The following is a 19,359-nucleotide window of genomic DNA, read 5'->3' as shown; positions in this document are numbered from 1 at the left end:
CCCTTTGCTGCCTGTTATGGTACCTACCTCCACCATTTTCTCTGGCAGCTTGTTCGATGCCAACAAATTACCAACGAAGTGAAATGTTTCTGTGGTTCCATTTGTGTAGGATGACGGTGAAGAAGATCATCAGAGCGTGTTTGCCTCCTTGCTCCAGGCTGAACTGGTCCCTGCAACTGTTCACGATTACCGGGAGAAGCTGTTGCACTTGAGTAGACTGAGACATGATCTGGTGCAGCGATGTATACCTGAGGGGCCGTACCAGGAGGTAGGGCTGGGTTGATTCTTCTCTGTTTCAGAATCTAATAGTAAAGAAGGGGCTAAGCAATGCACTAGTGGCGACTTGTAAAGTAATAATAGCTTCTGCTTTGGTTAATGATTGAGGCTTCAAGTTAGAGACACGTGCATTGGTTTGTGGTGACCTTAATCTACACTTGCATTGGCCTAACCAACACAGTAGCAATGATGTGCAGGAAGGATTATTCCCAACAGATATTTTGGATGGTTTTCTGGACAAATGTTGAAGAACCAACTAAACAGCAGATCATCCTCGACTAGGCACTGTGTAATATAAACGGGCTGATTAGTAATCTTGCGCGAGGCCCCTAGTGTGGGTGCAACCAGGGCCGTCTTAACGCATGGGCCTGATGGGCACTTGCCCGGGGGCCCACGAGCATAGGGGCCCCATGCTGATCTGTGTATGTTAAGTGACTTGCAATTAATAAATACTACTTTAAAAATGTAGGTTCAATAAGTGCTTTTTTCGCAACATTTTCGGTCACTAAGTGCTTCTCACAGCATCCGTAAGTGCTTTTCGCAACAATGTAGCACCCTAAGTCCATCGCAAAGTGCTTTTCGCCGGCACGACAGGGGGGGGCTGGTAGGGAAAGGGGGGTGGGGGAGAGTAACGGTAGGGGCCCCAGTACGCTGCTTTGCCCGGGGGCCCATAATGCTGTAAAAACGGCCCTGGGTGCAACCATAATGTAGTAGAATTCTTCATTAGAATGGAGGGTCATAGAGTCATAGCACGGAAGCAGATCCTTCAGCCCAACTCATCCACGCTGCCCAAAATGCCCCATCTTTGCTAGTCCCATTTGCCATCATTTGACTGTCTAAGCCATTTCTAAATATGTATTTATCCAAACGTTGTTGCTCGTTGGGCCAAATGTCCCACTCCTGCTCCCCTACTTTCCTGAACAGTAACTCCCACCACTCACCTGCATCTACCTATCATTTGCCAGACTCCGTCCCTTCCCAATCTCTATTTTCCAGTCTTCTCCTCCCCACTACTATCAGCCTGAAGAAGGGTCCCGGCCCAAAACATTCTCAGTTTTTTCAATCCCTCCACAGATGCTGCCTGACCTGCTGTGTTCCTCCGGCACTTTGTGCTTTGCTTAAGATTCCAGCAGTTCATTGTGCTTCCTTTTCAAGAATGTGCTGGTCTCCCTGTTTTCAACTGGTACAAGAAAAGTTTTAACAATGCACTAACCATTGTTCACTGATATTGGAGGCGATGTCAATGCATTTGGTGAAGTAAAAGCACATGCTGGAAATACTCAGCAGGTCAGGCAGCATCTGTGGAGAGAGAAGCATCTGTCAGCTCTTTGTTTAGTTTATTGTCACATGTACCGAGGTACAGTGAAAAGCTTTGAAGCTGACGGTCCTTGTTAAAGGTGAAGTTGATTTGAACTTGTCCCCAGTTCACACTTGATGGGTGTTTAAGGTTGCACTGTTGCAGAGTGCTGTGTTTACAACAATTACAACTGTTCTATCTTTACCAGGTTCCCCTTCAGTATCTGATAGGAATGCTTTACACAAACTTCAGTCCACTGTGGGATCCTGTGTTGGAGCTTATTACGTAAGTATGCATGAATTTGGATCCTTGGGATCGAATGAGACCCCTTAACAATTAGAACAAAACAGAACAGAAGTTCATCTGAATGGTGAGTAAAAACATTCAGATGGAACCATCTGTACTTCACGCTGCCTCGAGAAATCAGCCAACATAATTAAAGATGTCCTACCCTGCTCATTCCTCCTTCCCCTTGCCCCCGTCTGGCTGAAGGTACAGAAGCTTGAAAGCGCGCACCACCAGACTCAGGAATAGCATTGTCTTCTCTGTTATCTGTTATGCTTGTGAACAATCTAGTTTAGGTTAGAGATACAGCATGGTAACAGGCCCTTGGGTATACGCCGACCAATGATCACCCATACACTAGTTTTATCCTATACATCAGGGACAATTTACAGAACCAAACCAACCTACAACCTGCACGTCTTTGGAATGTGGGAGGAAACCGGAGCACCCGGAGAAAACCCACACGGTCACGGGGAGCACATACAAATTCTGTACAGACAGCACCTGTAGTCAGAATCAAACCCCTTCCTCTGGCACTGCACCACTGGGCTGCCCACAGAGACAGGACCTGGTTAGGGTGTGAGGTTAGGTTACCTTGGGTTGACTGAGCCATGAATGGATTGGAATAGTAAGGTGGAGAGGTGAGGGTCTCAGCAGCAGAGATGTGGTATTGGTGATTCTGGATATTCTGTTATCGAGTTGACAATGATAAAGATAAAGTGAATCATTGGGATAGAAGGCAGATCTATCCTAGATCTAAATGTATAATTGAATCTGTTATGATCAAAAGGACACAACATGCAGGAGTAACTCAGCGGGTCAGGCAGCTTCTCTGGAGAACATGGATGCAACAGAGATGCTGCCTGACCCACTGAGTTACTCCAACACTGTGTCCTTTTGAGTAAACCAGCATCTGTAGGTTAATGTTTCTACTACTAGTATGACTAAGCCTGTTATATTTATATTCTGGGTATTAATGTAGATCATGGTAAATGTCTAACATTTATTGCTATTTTCTTCCAGTTCTCACGCATATGGGATGGAAAATAAAATGTTCTGGGGTATTTATTATGAACACTTGGAGCGGGCAGCCACTCTCGCGGGTAAGCAAATGGTTCCAGCTCTCCCTCAATTGCGGTATTTAACATCTCGCTCGAGCTTAGCTCTGATTACTGGGATCGAGAGTAAAGAGCACAGCACTCCTGTCACTGGATGCACCAAAGCCCTCGTGAATTCAATTAATTCCCTAACTAATGATAATATTTTTACACTGTTTTTACACCATTCCGTCTTTTCCAATACGCCAGAGAAGCAGGATCAATCGTCACTATGGGTGCGGTCTGTACGGGTGGAGTTTGTACCTTCTCCTTGTTACCACGTGGGTTTTCTCTGGGTGCTCAGGTCCTCCCATGCTCCAAAGTCATACAGGTTTGTAGGTTAATTGGCTTCGGTAAAACTGTCCCTTGTGTGTAGGATAGTGTTAATGTCATAGAAACATAGAAAATAGGTGCAGGAGGAGGCCATTCGGCCCTTCGAGCCAGCACCGCCATTCATTGTGATCATGGCTGATCATCCGCAATCAGTAACCTATGCCCAACTTCTCCCCATATCCCTTGATTCCATTAGCCCCCAGAGCTCTATCTAACTTAAATTCATCCAGTGATTTGGGATGTCCGGGACGATTGCTGGTCGACGCGGATTCAGTGGACCGAAGGGCCTGTTTCTGCACTATATCTTTAAAGTCTAAATACCTTGAAAGAAATAGGTAATATCCCTCTGTAACATTTTCTTTGCATAAATCTCTTACCCTCTGTTTAGAGGGCTATGGACCAAATGCAAGCAAATGGGACTCGCCCAGTAAAACCAGCTTGATTGGCCTGAGAGTTTCAAGAGAGAGTTAGATTTAGCTCTTAGGGCTAAAGGAATCAAGGGATGTGGGGAAAAAGCAGGAACCGGGTATTGATTTTTGATGATCAGCCATGATCATGTTGAATGGTGGTGCTGACTCGAAGGGCCAAATGGCCTACTCGTGCACCAATTTCTTTTTTTCTCTGGACAGGTGGATCAAAGAACCGTAAACCAGCATCTGCAGTTCTTTCCTGCACAGTTTCCGTATTGTACGGCTCTATGACGCTTAAAAAGCACATTACAGAATGTAGTATACTACATTGATTAGGCTGTACCTGGAGTACCATGTGCAATCCTGATCGCCACACTAAAGGAAGAACATGATTACACTGGAGGCTTTACTGCATTCTATTTCTTTACAGAGAAAGCATTAAAACATGAATTGGAGGAAGAGCCAAAGAAGAAGGTGACCCGGGAGGTGGAGAGGCTTCTGACGGGTCATGTGAGAGAATTATACCAAAGTCATCTCCGCCTGTCAACCACGCCCAGCGCCCGGATGGATCACACCAACTTCCGCTTCTTGCTGTGGAAAGCCATGTGCAGCTTTAGCGATCGGGTGGAGCCCCGGTCAAAGGAGCTCTCTCCTCTGCTCCTCAGGTTTATTAAGTAAGTCAACAAAATGTCTAAAGTGCGTGAAGTGAGTCACTGCCGCTAAAGCCAATGCCAAAAGGATCGCAGCAGGTCTCTGGGGAGTGGGACCATCTCTTGCATTTCGCTGACTCAGACTTGATGGGCTGAATGGCCTTCTGTGCGTGGGAACTTTTCATGAAATTCATTTGCACACTCCTGAACATTTTTTATCGAGACGTCACTAACCCAGCAAAGATATTTTACTCTATCGGTGACCAGATATTCTGTGCTTTAGGTGTTGTTAGTTAAAACAGGGTAAACGCATCGTGCTTTTCTCCGAAATTTGCCATTGGATCGAAGGGACATTTTGTTTGATTTACCATCTGAAAAGGGCGGCAGCCTGGAATGTATGCGCTCAGTTCCCTGCAGTGGAGTTTGAACCAAGAGCCTCTAGGCTTGGCCCCAATGCTCCTGGGAATTAACAGCAGGCACACAGCGGTAGAGCTGCTGCCTCACAGTGCCAGAGACCTGTGTTTGATCCTGACCACGGGTGTTTGTCTGTACCGAGTTTTACGTTCTCTATTACCTGAGTGGATTTTCTCCACGATCTCCACTTTCCTCCCACACCCCAAAAGACGTACTGGTTTGCAGGTTAATTGGCTTGGTATAATTATAAATTGTCCCTATTGTTTGTGTAGGATACTGGTAATGTGCAGGGGTTGCTGGTCGGCGCGGACTCGATGGGCCAAAGTGCCTGTTTCCTTGCTGTATCTCTAAAACTAATTTGAAGTTAACTATATCTGGATAGTCGTGTGTGACTAGTGACCACCTTAAAGGGGGACATTGTATTGGAAAGACGTCGAAGTTGGGCACCATTCATCAACCTGTCCTCCCCCATTTAGCAACGAGTATTACCCAGCGGATCTGCTAGTGGCTCCCACTGAGAACGTCAGAAAGAGGAAAAGCGCAGATGAGAAGAGAGTGGCCAGTGAGGCAGAGAACGGGACTGGTGCCGATGGTGAAGAGGTTGCAGCTGCCGTGGACCACAGCTTTGCAACGGAGAAGAAGCCCCGACGAGCGGCTGTGAAGTGAGTGCAGTCCCTGGGCCTCCCGCCCTCTGTCACCAGCTCTGCCGTGCGTCCTGTTCTTGTGTTTCCATTCGATAAGAGGGGCATGAGTGGCAACTTTTTCACTCAGAGGGTGGTGGGTGTACGGAACGAGCTGCCGGAGGAAGTAGTTGAATCATTTTAAAGACATTTGGACCAGTACATGGATAGGAAAGGTTTTCAGGGTTGAGGGCAAATGCAGGGAAATAGGATGAGTTTAGTTGGAGCAGCTTGGAATTTTATTGTTCTGTAGTCTGTTGCCACAGATGGCGGTGGAGGCCAAGCCTTTGGGTATTTTTATTGGAGGTTGACAGATTCTTGATTAGTAAGGATGTCAAAAGTTATCGGGAGAAGGCAAGAGAATACGTTTGTGAAGGAAAGATAGATCAGCCATGATTGAATGGCTGAGTAAACTCAATGGTCTAATTCTGCTCCTATTGATTTATGAACTGACGAACATATGGCAATTAAGTTCTATTGATCCTTGAGTTGGTCAGCATGGGCAAGTTGGGCTGAAGGGCTTGATTCTGTGCTATACAACTCTGACTCTGTGATACTTACTTTATTGACCTACTCCATATCCCACTTATACAAGCCCTCTGAGTGCTCGCTCTCAGCTACGGTTGTAATCTCTCCTCCCAATCCTGTCCTCTAGATCATCCCTGTGTATATACTGGCAGCCCTGTGTCACTTGACAAAGCCCTAACTGGAGACACGAGAAACAGCAGATGCTGAAATCTTAAGCAAAAAATAAACAAGGTACTGGCGGAACTCAGCGGGTCGGGCAGCATCTATGGAGGAAATGGACAGACAGCATTTTGGGTCAGGACTGTTCTTCAGACTAATGCAGTAGGACGGAGAAAGCTGGAAACGAGAAGTGGGGGTGGGACAAAGCCTGGCAAGTGAAAGGTGGATGCAAGAGGGGGAGGGTGTTGGTAGATGGTGACAAAGCTTTGAGATGAAAAGGATACCTCTGTCCATTCCCTCCACAGATGTTGGCTGACCTACTGAGTTCCTTTGCTTTTTGCCCAACCCTGTAAATCTCTCCTGAATATGTTCCTTGACACCTCCAGGCCATTTAGGCCTTTGGGTCATTTGTCTTGTGGATGATAATCTTCCTGTGAAATATGGAACATTTTGTATAGATGCATATTTTTTTATTTTTTTTAGTTCCGTTTCTGTGAGTAGCTCTTTGTGCTTATTAAGCAACTGCATCACTGTCACAATATATAAATCCTCAGCACATTGCAAAGTACAAATGAATTATGTTTGGTTTGCAGTTTGCTTCATGGACAAGTAGAGCAGTAAATTGGTGTTCAGTGTCAGTGCAATAGGATGGAATCATAGTTTTGCAATTTACAAAAGCAAACTACTGTGAATGCTTGATTTCAAATTCAGCATTGCAGAGGGTCATAGCGCCATTAACAGGCCCTTTTTACCGCCACACCCATGCTGATTATCAAGTATCCATCCACATTAATCCCTTTTCACGTGGTTTGCAGGGGTGTAGCAGAGGAACTAGCTGAATTGCACTTACATGAGTGTCGATGGGCTGAATGGTCTCCGGTGGTTTGGAACTGTTAAATGTTTCTATGGCTAACCCGCTCTGGAGTGTGGACACCTGGTCTAACTACTCTGCTGTGAGCAGACATGCTGGACTGTACGACCCTTCGGCACATTGTCCATGTCGAGCAGGTGGGCATGTTGGGCTAGTCCCATTTGGCCCATTGCCCTCGAATCCTTTCCTTTCCATATAACTGTCGAAATGGCTTTTAAAAATTGTAATTGTACCTGCTTCTGTAATCTTCCTCTGGCAGCTCATTCCAGATACGGACTACCCTCGAAGTGAAACAGTTGCCTCTGAGGTCCCTCTTAAATCATTCCCCTCTCACCTTAAGTCTGAGCCCTCTAGTTTTAGAATCCTCAACCCTGGGGAAAAAACTGTTGCCGTTCACTTTATCCATACCCCTCATGATCTTGTACTCCTCAATAAGGTCACCACTCATCCACCTACACTGTAGAGAAAAAAAGTCCCAGCCTGTCCAACCTCTCCCTATAACTCAAGCCCACAAGCCCAGGTAACATCCTCGTGAATTTTTTCTGCATTCTTTCCAACTTAATGACATCCTTCCTGTAGCTGGACTACCAGAAATGGACACGCTATGCTCCATGAGTGAAAATCTGTGCTACAAGCTGCACGCAGTTTTAAACCAAATCACCTGATAGAGTAATACAGTGTGAAAACAGCCCTTCATCCCAACTTGCCCACACCGACTAACATGTCCCATCTACACTCGTCCCTCTTGCCTGCATTTGGCCCATATCCCTCTAAACCTGTCCTATCCATGTACTTGTTTAAATGCTTCTTAAACGTTACGATAGTACCTGCCTCAACTACCTCCTTTGGCACCTCGTTCCATATACCCACCGCCCTTTGTGTGTAAAAAAAAAGAGTTGCCCATCTGGTTCCTATTAAATCTTCCCCCCCCCCCTCACCTTAAACGTACGGTTATCAATTTTCCCTACGCTGGGCAAGAAACTCTGCGCGTCTATCCGATCTGTTCCCATGATTTTGTACACCGAAATAAGATCGCCCCTCTTCCTCCTGCGCTCCAAGTAATAGAGTGCTCAACCTCTCCCTATAGCTCAGGCCCTCGAGTCCTGGCAACATCCTCGTAAATCTTCTTTGTTCATTTTATGTTGTTGCAGGGCACTGATTGCTCACCTGAGAGTTTTCTCAAAGTTCACCAACCCAAGATCTCTTTACCTGGAACCCAGGCTGAAGGAGTTGTACATCCAGGTAATGATTGATGCCAGTACAGGTAGTGTTGTTATTTGCCTAATCTTCATCCGGCACCTGTGACGTTTTCTATTTGAACCCCTTCTAATCATTCCTCCTTTACCCCCCAACCCGCTCCAACATTAGCTCCTGTGTCACCATTTCCAGGACTTGCAGAAGATCGCCTTGGAGTGTCTGCTCACCTACAAGCACCCACACCTGGTGCCTTACAGGTAATGTTAACCTGCACCACACCTTCAAGGTTGACTTCCAATGAAGGTTTTAAGCACTTTAGCCATGAAACTCAAACATTATTGGCTGCAAGCGGAAATTAACAAAGCTATGGTCTGAAATTGCTCTTTATGTTTTTGCTGCCTTTATTTTGCTCTTGTGTCTGAGCCTCCCACTTCTGAACAGTATCATCAGCCCTTCTTCATTATTTAACATGTGGAGGAAAATACAACTAATTTACACCTTGTTATTTACGAGAAATTTATGATCCAATTCACGATCTGAATGTTCTTCTGGCTCCTTGCCCAGGGTAAAATGAGGTTTCAAAATCAATTGTTTTCTTGTTGAAGGGAAAATCTGCAGCGACTTTTGGAGGACAAGCACTTCAAAGAGGAGATAATCCACTTCAGCATCGCGGAGGAGACTACCATTGTGGCCGCCGATCACAGGACTGAACTCGTCCCCGTCATCATGAGGTGGGCATAGGGGGCTTTGCAACATGTGGGTTGTTTTTGTCCAGGAGCATGAGAAGCTGAGGAGCAACATTAGGATGTAAAAAATCATGAGGGGCATCCACAGAGTGGACGGTCACAGTCCCTACCCCCAGGGGGAGTCTGAAAGTAGAGGGCATGGGTTTAAGGTGAGAGGGGCAAGAATTAAAAGGGACCTGAGGGGCAACCTTTTTACATAAAGGCTGGCGGGTGTATGGAAAGAGCTGCCAGAGGGCATAGTTGAGGCAGGTGCTATCTCAACATTTAAAAAAACATTTGGACAGATACATGAATAGAAAAGGTTTGGAGGGATATCGGCCGAATGGGACTTGCTTAGTTGAGCTTTTTTGGTCGGCATGGATGGATTGGGCTGAAATGGAATTCTCTGGAATGTCTAACGTTGAGGGGAGATTTGATAGAAGTAGATCAAGGTATGAGAGGTATAGATAGGGTAGACAGGCAGAATCTTTATCCCAGGGTGGAAAAATCCACCATCAGAGCGCATTGCTATAAGGTGAGAAGTTGGGGTTTAATGGAGATGTGTGGGGCAAGTTGTTTGCAGAGTGGAAGTGGAGGCCGATACGATAGTGGCCTCCTCCACTACCACATGGAAGTGCAGGGAATAGAGGAATATGGAGAATGTACAGGCAGATGAGATCAGTTTGACGTTAAATCTTGTCTGTTATGCCTGTTTTACATCCTACCTGGAAAAACCCACAGGGAGAGCTTACAAACTCCGCACAGACAGCACCCGTAGTCAGGGTCAAACCTGGGACTCTGGCGTTGTCAGGCAACAATTCTACCGCTGTGCCACAGTGCAAAATGCCACTACCGTTACTCCCCGGCATCCCTTTGGTGCTAATGGAAGAAGTTTCATTGAAATCGGTGTTATATTTTTAAAGTTATTCACATTTTAAAGTTTAAATCAATCTCCTGGGGAGGGAGGGGGATGGGGAGGGGGGGGGCAGAGGGAGGATAAGGGGGGTTGAGTGGTGGGGGGAGGGGAGGGGGAGTGGGGAAGGAGAGGGTGCTGCACCAATGCAGGAGAGGTTTGGGCCCAACGGGTCCACTTGGTCTAGTTTTTTTTAAATGGCAACAATGAGAAACATGTACTATTTTCCTTTGTTGGAGACAGGATCCTCTACGGGCGGATGAAGAGCAAAACTGGGAGCAGGACGCAGGGGCGATCGGGAGCAACGTCACGTGTGACCATCGTCCTCCACTTCCTGGCCGGATCACTGCCGCAGGAACTGCGGGTCTTCCTCGACCTGCTCCTCGAGCCGGTGAAGCACTTGACCCAGGGTACGCGCAGAGCTGTCTTGGCAGTAACGCCTTTGTGTTTCTCAGCTCCCCTCCTTCCCGGCCTCTTCAATTCTAGACACAGGAAACTGCAGGTGCTGGAATTCTGTGTAGAGCACAAAGTGCTGGAGTACTCAGCAGGTCAGGCAGCATCTCTGGAGAACGCGAAAACGTGACATTTCGGGTCGTGACCCTTGTTCAGGCTCAAGGCTGAGAAAGGGTCCAGCCTCAAAATATCACCTTCTCCAGATCTGCTGAGTTACTCCAGCACTTTGTGTTCTTATCTAGCTTTAGTTGCTTGCATTTAGTGCAGATTATTATTGCCATGTGTACAGAGGTACAAGCTTGGTCTGCATGCTATCCAGGCAAATCCTGCTATTCAGGCGTACATTAGATCCTCTTGTCGCCACAGAGAGTCGCCACATTTTGGCGCTGTCTTGCAACTTCCAACTCCCTGAAAAGTCCGATCTTGATCTAAGGAGATCTGCGTTTCTTGTTTTCTCACTTTAAGGCCCGCTGTCCTGGCAAAACGGGATCAATGAAATCGAGTCTGAAGAAGGGTCTCGACCCGAAACGTCACCCATTCCTTCTCTCCAGAGATGCTGCCTCCCCCTTCCATGTTCTCCAGCCTGTCCCGCTGAGTTACTCCAGCACTTTGTGTGTCTTCAATGAAGTAGGGGTCGGCCTGGCGTGGGAGTGGGGCTTGAACCCACAGCCAGACTGGGATGAGTAAGGTCCAACTGCTAGTGAAGCATTGGGAGATGCGTCAGACCTGCATTGGAATCTCATTGGCGTGCCCATCCTGAGCACGTGCTTGCACATTGCCGCAGTGGCTCATGTAAAGGCTGTGGGGGGGAAGTCATGCATAGGTCAAGCAGCCTTCTCTTGCTTCCAGGGTCCTGCCTGGATGCGGTGCTGGAGTCGGTGAAGACGCTGGATCTGTCCAAGGTGCTGCCCTTGGGGCGACAGCACGGTCTGCTCAACAGCATTGAAGTGGTGATGAAGAAGCTGGGCCACCTCATCCACCACTACCTGCCCGAACTGCTGCAGATCCTGCTGTGTCTGACTGCGACCGTGTCTCACATGTTGCAGCTGAGGGACCAGGTGAGTGCTGCAAATACTCCATTGAATCTCACTGTATAGCGAAAGGCCTGGATAGAGTGGATGTGGAGAGGACATGTGAGATGTGCAAAGGGCCGCCCTTGTGAAAAGCGAGAGTTTACTATTATAGAGTCACATACAGCGTGGAAATAGGCTCTTTGGACCAACTTGTCCACACCGACCAACATGTCCCATCTACACTAGTCCCTCCAGCCTGCGTTTGTCCCATATCCCTCTAAACTTGTCCTATCCATGTACTTGTCTAATTATTTTTTAAACGTTGTGACAGTCCCTGCCTCAACTACCTCCTCTGGCACCTCGTTCTATACACCTACCACTCTTTGTGTGGGAAAAAATGACCCCCTCGGGTTCCTGTTAAATCTTTCCCCCCTCGCCTTAAACCCATGTCCTCTGGTTCTCGATTCCCTTACTCTGGGCAAGAGACTCTGTGCGTTTACCCAATTTATACCTCGTCATTTTACACACATTATCTTTACGCTTTATTTGCTCAGATCAAGCCAAAGTGTGTCAACCTGCTGAAATACCTGCGGCGCCTGGGAATAGATCAGATCACTGCTTTCTTCACGAGCTTTGAGTCCTACGCTTTCACGGCCGACGAGATTGAGGCAGTCTTTCACGGCACGGTGTGGCCACAGGTAAGGCAGTTGTGGTGATCGCTGAGCGCTCAATGTTCCCGGTGAACAAGTGGTGGGAATCACAGTGCAGATGGTGTTTGGGAGGTGGGGGCAGAGCAGGGATACACTGGGCTGAATGGCCTCCACTATGACAAAGATTTCAGTGTTTGCAGCCCTTCTCTCTGTGACCTGCGTATAATTATTTCAAGTCAAGAGTGTTTAGTTGTCATATGCACCAGGACTCGAACAATGAAATTCTTACTTGCTGTAGCTGTGCAGGCACATTAAACGTAACAACGCGCTAAACGAATATGCAATAATCAATACTATGATAAATGATCAGTTATACTGGTTATCCGACCGCAACAGTTCAAGTTCAAGTATGAATGTAACTTATAAAAAGTCCACAGTGGTACGGTGCTGGGGTGGGGCTGTGGTTCGTGTTGTACAGGGTGGGTCAAAATGGTTGCTGGGAAGAAGCTGTTCTTGAACCTGGAGGTCACGGTTCTCGGGTTCCTGTACCACCTTCCAGATGGTAGCAGTGAGATGAGACCCTGTGACGAATGTGACGGTAGAAATTCTCATCCACGCTGATGAGGATAAGCCTTTACAGGCTCGCTGAGATGTTGTGAGATGGCCTTGGTTTTGAAGTGCCCATTGACTGGGACATCATGGCCAGTACATAGAACAGTGCAATACTGCACAGGGACAGGCCCTTCCGACCACAATGTCTGTGCTGATCATGATGCAAGGTTCACAAGTTATAGGAGTAGAATTCGACCCATCAATCCTGCCATTCAATCATGGCTGATCTCTGCCTCCTAATCCCATTTTCCTGCCTTCTCCCCATAACCCTTGATACCTGTTCTAATCAAGAAAGTTAAACTATCTAGAATTCTGAAAAGCACTTAAAACACATTAAAAACTGTGCATTTTATATTTTGAACTGGAGTCTGAAATTTTGCCCAAAGCTGACTTTCGTCAGACAAAAGGTTCTTGAATTGGAGATTGCCAGAGCGTTCTCTAGCTATCTGGTGACATAAAAATCCAGCCCAGTCACTGATCGCAACTTGTTGTCTGGCCCATTGTAACTCAGTTTTACATCTATCCTGCCCTGTTTACAGATCAGCAGACTCCCAACTGAAGGACAGTACGCACCAACTTCTCTCCTGAAGCTGATTCATATCTGGAGTAGGAATTCGAGGTGAGTCCCGTGGTCAGCAGTTTTCACTTTCTCTTTATTTGTGAAGCTTCTCTCCAATTAACTGAATCTTTCAATGCCAGTCTGTCCAACCCTCTCCCTATAGCTCATGCTATCTATTCCCCTCATGATTTCACACGACTATAAGACCGCCCCTCATTCCTGTGCTCCAAGGAATAAAGTCCTAGAGTGCCCAACCTCTCCCTGGACCTCAGGCCCTCAGATACCTGGCAACATCCTCGTAAATCTTCTCAGCGCCCTTTGCAGCTTCATGGCATCTTTCCTGGATCAGGATGACCCAAACTGAACACAATACACATCTTAGTTGTTGTTTCAGATCACAGACTGAGGCATCTCTGGAGAAAAGGAATAGGTGGCGTTTTGGGTCGAGATCCTTCTTCGGACTGAGCTCAGTCTGGTGAAGGGTCTCGACCCAAAACGTCACCTATTCCTTTTCTCCAGAGAGGCTGCCTAACCCGCTGAGTTACTCCAGCATTTTCAGTGTAAACAGCATCTGCAGTTCCTTCTTACACATTAGTTGATGTGTTCAGATCTGTTTGGGTGATAGATGCACCAGCAAATGAAATCACTTTCTTCATCTGTCTACACAAAATCTTTGGTGATTTCTGAAAGGCGGCGTGGAGTTAATATAACGATGGATGATGCTGCAACCATGACTAAGCTGGTAACTTAATTACATCAAACTTTAGTGATGATTGAAGATTGTTAACAGCAGCTCCACCTGCTGCCATTCTTTACCTACTAGAGTCATATTCGGAAACAGGCCCTTCGACCCAACATGCCTCATTGACACTAGTCCCACCTGTCTGGGTTTGGCCAATATCCCTTTCCTTTCCGTGTACCTGTCCAAATATTTTTTAAACATTGTGATGGTACCTGCCTCTACTACCTATCTGGCAACTGATTCCATATACCCTTTGTGTAAAAACATTTCCCCTCAGGATCCTATTAAACCTTCTCCCCTCCCCCCCCCCTCCTGTTTCCGAATATGACTCTAGTAGGTAAAGAATGGCAGCGGGTGGAGCTGCTGTTAAACCTATGTCCTCTAGTTCTTGATTCATCTGCTCTGGGTAAAGAACTGTGCATCTACCCGATCTATTCCTCTCTTGATCTTGTACACCTCTATAAGATCATCCCTCATCCTCCTACTCTCCGAGGAATAAAATCCCAGCCTGCCCAACCTCTGCCTATAGCTCAGGCCCTCGAGTCCTGGCAACATCCTCTTAAATCTTCTCTGTGCCTTTTCCAGCTTAACAACTTCTTTGCGATAGCTTGGTGACCAAAACTGAACGCAATATTCCATAAGAGTGGCCTCACCAATGTCTGGTAGAACTGTAACATGACCTCCCAACGTCTGTACTCAATGCTCTGTCAGATGAAGGCCAACTTGCCAAAAGCCTTGTTGACCACTGCTGTGGTTCTACTGGTCTTGTCATGTGTATTTTCCAGGTACTTCCCCCTCCTTGCCAAGCAGCTTCCTGAGCACCCAGAGTCTGGCATCCTGACCAACGTCTTCGCTCTGCTCTCTGTGAAGAGCGTGGCTGAGCCCACCACCGTTATCGTCATGGACATTGTCGACAGTCTCCTGGGCACACCTGACTTTGTGACCACAGAGCAAGAGGGTGCTCTGACTGTGAAAGATGTGGCCTTTCCGGAACCCTCCACCGCTGCGGAAGGTACAGCCATTCCGATGTTATGTGACCGTGTGTTCGACTCTGTGATGGGGGGGAGGGGGTCATAGACTAACACAGCACAAAACTGCCCTTCAGCCCAACATTTCCATGCCGATCATGATGCAGCATCTCCGCTCATCACACCTGCCTGCAGTCCCGGATTTGACTGCAGTCCCGGATTTGACTTTCCAGACTACAATGCATCGCACTTACAGTATCTGCGTTCAATTCTATTAACCATTCCACAACCCACTTGCCCAGCAGTTCAAGATCCTGCTGCAATTTTTGATAACCATCTTCTAACCCTATCTACGATTCCACCCACTTTCATGCCATCTGCAAATGTACTAATCATGCCTTGTACATTCTTATGAAAGAAGTGAGTGTTAATGTTACTAGATTAATAATGCAGAGGAAGCAAGTTCAAGTGTGAGGTGTTGCACTTTGGGAGGTTGAATGTAAGGGATAAGTTTACTGTTGATGGCAAGTCTTAGCAGCATTGATGTACAGAGGACTCTTAGGGTCCAAGTCCACAGCTCACTGAAAGTGGCAACACAAGTAGATAGAGTGGTAAAGAAGGCTTGCCTTGATTAGACAGGGCGGTGACTATAAGTGTTAACAAGTTCCATTGCAGCTTGGTAAAGCTTTGGTTAGAGTATTGCATGCTGTTCTGGTCGCATCCCTCCCCCTTGCCATTACAGGAAGGATGTGAAGGCTTTGGAGAGGGTGCAGCAGAGGTTTACCAGAATGATGCCTGCGTTAGGGAGTGTTAGCTAGAAGGAGAGGTTGGACAAGCCAGGATTGTTTTCTCTTGAATGCCAGAATACTCGAGAGTCCTGATAAATATTTAAGTCAGACCCGGAACCTTATTTCCCCCAGGATGGAAATGTCAAAGACTAGAGGGCATAGTTTTCAGGAAAGAAGGGCATGTTTAAAGGAGATGCGCTGGGCACAGTGGGATGGGTGCCTGGAACGTGCTGCCAAGGCTGGTGGTGGAGGCAGGTCCACCCTTTGTTGATTGTGGATGGATTGGGGTAAAGGGTATTCTCCATGCTGACCAGCCACCATTTAGAGGATCACAGGAAGCATCCAATGGTATCAAAGACTCGCACCCGACTATGCTCTCATCTCACTGCTACCGTCGGGGGGGGGAGGTACAGGAGCCAGAGAATCATGGCCACTAGACTCAGGAACAGCAGCTTCCCTGTAACCATCACCCTCCTGAACCGCACTCGCATCACTAACAACAACCTTTCCGCACCCAGCCGTGGAATCTACTGTGGAATTTGTTTTGGCGACACTAGGTCGGTCCTTCAGTTGACAATATTATGGCCTAGTATTCGTGGTAATTTATTGTATTTTTTTTTAATCCCTTGTGGCATTAATGTGCTTGTAAAGTTGCAGCAAGTGGGAATTTTCATTTTCCTGGTCCCTGTACATATTTCACACCTTATTTAGTAATATGTTCCTCTTTTGTTACTCAGATGCTCCAAGCATGGGAACACTTCTTATTTTGCCTCATATTTCCACCATTTTAAAACATCTCAACAAAGCCGTCGGGAATACGGAACGCATGAGGAAGAAACAGTTCCGAACACAAGTCAGCAAAGAACTGAGTATCCTATCGAGGTAAGCGCTACTACCTTATCACATTCGCTCTCCCAGTGGTGCAAATATTTCTAATCAGTGCTTGTTCGGAGTTTGTGTCCTTCTCTCCTTATGACACCCTTCGGTCTTCTTTTCACATCTAGCTATTGTCACTCACTCCATCCATTTGCCAATCATCCCCTTCTCTCCCCAACAATTGCCAAGCTTTGTCCCGCCCCAACTCTCTTTTCCAGTTTCATCCCACCCCCCTACTCCAGTCTGAAGAAGGATCCCGACTCGAAATATTGTCCGTCCATTCCCTCCACAGAGGCTGCCTGACCCACTGAGTTCCTCCAGCACTTTGTGTTTTAACCACAATTTGCAAGTTCCCTCTAAGTGGCGCGTGACCCTGACTGTCGGACTTCCATTGGCACCGAGTCAGATCCTGGACTCACTGAGTTACTCCAGTACTCTGTGATTATCTTTGGTGTAAACCAGCATCTGTGACTCTTTGTTTCTACATATCACAGGGAGACCTGCACCCTAGAGCATTAACAGAACATCAAACACAGAGTGCTGGAGCTGCTCAGTGGATCAGGCAGCGTCTCTGGAGAGCATGGAACGCTCCTTGTCTCTGTGTATCAAACACAGAGCCCTGCTGAGGGGGCCATAATCCAGCCATCAAGCTCTGACCTTGTTTACATGGAGGACTATTCAGTTTATCAAGTAGTAATCCCTCAACACAACTTTATGCCTTCTTACCTGTTCCTAAATTATCTTTGTGCACATTGCCTGAGAATGCATCACTGCAGTTTTGGAACTATATCAGGAATGTAATGTCATTAAATATATTTGTATATATCTCTGGTTTCTCTGCAGAATAAGTAGGTTTGTGCAGGACAAAGAGCAGAGCACCATTCTGATCCATCTCCTGCTGCCTTACCTCCACAAGGCCAGCACCTCGCAGGTAACAGTCTTCTCTCAGCACCCTTACTGTGCGGGCAGGCACCCGTCTAGAGGCCGGGGTTTCATCCCACCCCAGGGTGCCGTCTGTGTTGCTTTCAGTTTCTCGCTGACCGGGTGGGGTTCCTGTGGGTGCTCCAGTTTCATCTCACAACCCAAAAATAGGCAAGTGATAGGTTAATTGACCCATGTAAATTGCCCCTCATGGTGGGTGAGTGTAGAAGCTGATGGGTGGGGGTTGGTTAATGATAATGATGGGGAATAAAATGGGTTAGAGCAGGATTCATAGTCAGCACGGACACAGTGGGCCGAAGGGCCTGTTTCAGAGTTGTACCTCTCTGACTCTAACAATGGGCGGCACGGTAGCGCAGCGGTAGAGTTGCTGCTTTACAGCGAATGCAGCGCCGGAGACACAGGTTCGATCCTGACTACGGGTGCTGCACTGTAAGGAGTTTGTACGTTCTCCCCGTGACCTGCGTGGGTTTTCTCCGAGATCTTCGGTTTCCTCCCACACTCCAAAGACGTACAGGTATGTAGGTTAATTGGCTGGGTAAATGTAAAAATTGTCCCTAGTGGGTGTAGGATAGTGTTAATGTACGGGGATCACGGGGCGGCACGGACTTCGAGGGCCGAAAAGGCCTGTTTCCGGCTGTAGATATAATGATATGATATGATATGATAATGAGGGAATTAGAGTATTTAGAATTTCTTTTAAATGAGTTATTTCCTGCTTATCTCAAGTAACATGTCTCAAGTTGGAATGTTACGCTATAGTTGTACAATGCGTTGGTTAGAACCTCACTTGAGTATTGTGTGCTGTTATGTTCACTGCGGTGTGTGAATGGTGTGATTAAGTAGAGAAAGTGTTGAAAAGATTCACAAGGTTTGGGTACACGGATGGGAAAGTTTTAGAGGGATATGGGCCAAACGGGGGCAGATGGAACTAGTGTAAATGGGGCATCTTGGTCGGCATGGGCGAGTTGGGCCGAAGGGCCTGTTTCTATGTTGTCCCACTCCATGACTCTAAGGATGTTGCCTAGATTGGAAGGCTTGTGTTTTTTCAGAGAAATTCAATCAGATTGGATTGGTTTCCCTTGGAGCAAAGGAAATAAGGATAGAGAAACATACAATTATGGGAGATGTGAATAAGTAAGGTAGCCAGTGTCTAAAACTAGCGGGCATAGGTTTAAGGAGAGAGGGGAGGTTTAAAGTGGATTTGAAGGATAAATGCTTCGCACAGAATATTTAGTTTGTGGAATGAGCCACCAGAGTAGGTGGTGGAGGTAGAAGCAATACATGGGTAAGAAAGGTTGAGAGTGACGTGGGCCAAACGCAGGCAAATGGACTATTTTCAACGGGGTATATTTGTCGGCATAGACGAGTTTGCCCTGTTTCCGTGCTATGTGAATGACTTGGAATATCAACCCTTAAGAAGCATCCAGACAGGGGCTTGAATGAGCAGAGCCTAGTGGGACGTGGAATTAATGCAGGGATTAGCGTAGATGGGCAGGATGGTCAGTATAGAAGCGGTGAGCCGAAGGGCCTGATTCTCTGCTGTGTAGTTCTATGGCCCTGATGTTATTTACTCTATTGATGGCTCCCTGATGCTGACCAGTTTGTTAGTTTAGTTTACTGTCACATGTACCAAGGTACAGTGAGAAGCCTTTGTTACGTGCTGACCAGTCAGCAGAAAGACTACACATGATGACAATCGAGCTGTCCACAGTGTCCAGATACATGATAAAGGGAATAACATTCAGTGCAAGGCAGAGTCCAATTAAAGATAGGGTCTCCAATGAGGTAGATAGTAGCTCGGGACCACTCTCCAGTTGTGGATAGGATGGTTCAAGTTGCCTGATAGCAGCTGGAATATTAATGGTGAATTATTACACGAGACATTTTTCTCTCATCTCCCACGAACCAGGTTGTGTAGCTT

General features: G+C 46.9%; 1 protein-coding gene across 2 annotated transcripts in view; it reads left to right on the top strand.

Moving 5' to 3' along the window:
- utp20 (UTP20 small subunit processome component) overlaps nt 1-19,359 on the top strand; it is a 75,537-nt gene that overhangs the window by 17,674 nt on the left and 38,504 nt on the right. For both annotated transcript variants that reach the window (XM_078417108.1, XM_078417109.1), the window contains 15 exons: nt 110-268; nt 1,782-1,858; nt 2,882-2,961; nt 4,129-4,372; nt 5,239-5,424; nt 8,152-8,242; nt 8,369-8,454; nt 8,803-8,928; nt 10,079-10,245; nt 11,138-11,346; nt 11,856-11,999; nt 13,103-13,182; nt 14,650-14,876; nt 16,358-16,502; nt 17,340-17,427. In XM_078417108.1, coding sequence (XP_078273234.1) covers nt 110-268; nt 1,782-1,858; nt 2,882-2,961; nt 4,129-4,372; nt 5,239-5,424; nt 8,152-8,242; nt 8,369-8,454; nt 8,803-8,928; nt 10,079-10,245; nt 11,138-11,346; nt 11,856-11,999; nt 13,103-13,182; nt 14,650-14,876; nt 16,358-16,502; nt 17,340-17,427 — 2,109 coding nt within the window. The remainder of the gene's footprint in view (nt 1-109; nt 269-1,781; nt 1,859-2,881; nt 2,962-4,128; nt 4,373-5,238; nt 5,425-8,151; nt 8,243-8,368; nt 8,455-8,802; nt 8,929-10,078; nt 10,246-11,137; nt 11,347-11,855; nt 12,000-13,102; nt 13,183-14,649; nt 14,877-16,357; nt 16,503-17,339; nt 17,428-19,359) is intronic.

The sequence above is a fragment of the Rhinoraja longicauda genome, chromosome 20, assembly GCF_053455715.1.
Source record: "Rhinoraja longicauda isolate Sanriku21f chromosome 20, sRhiLon1.1, whole genome shotgun sequence".
NCBI lineage: Eukaryota > Metazoa > Chordata > Chondrichthyes > Rajiformes > Arhynchobatidae > Rhinoraja > Rhinoraja longicauda.
This window is presented reverse-complemented; position numbering and strand designations above follow the sequence as displayed.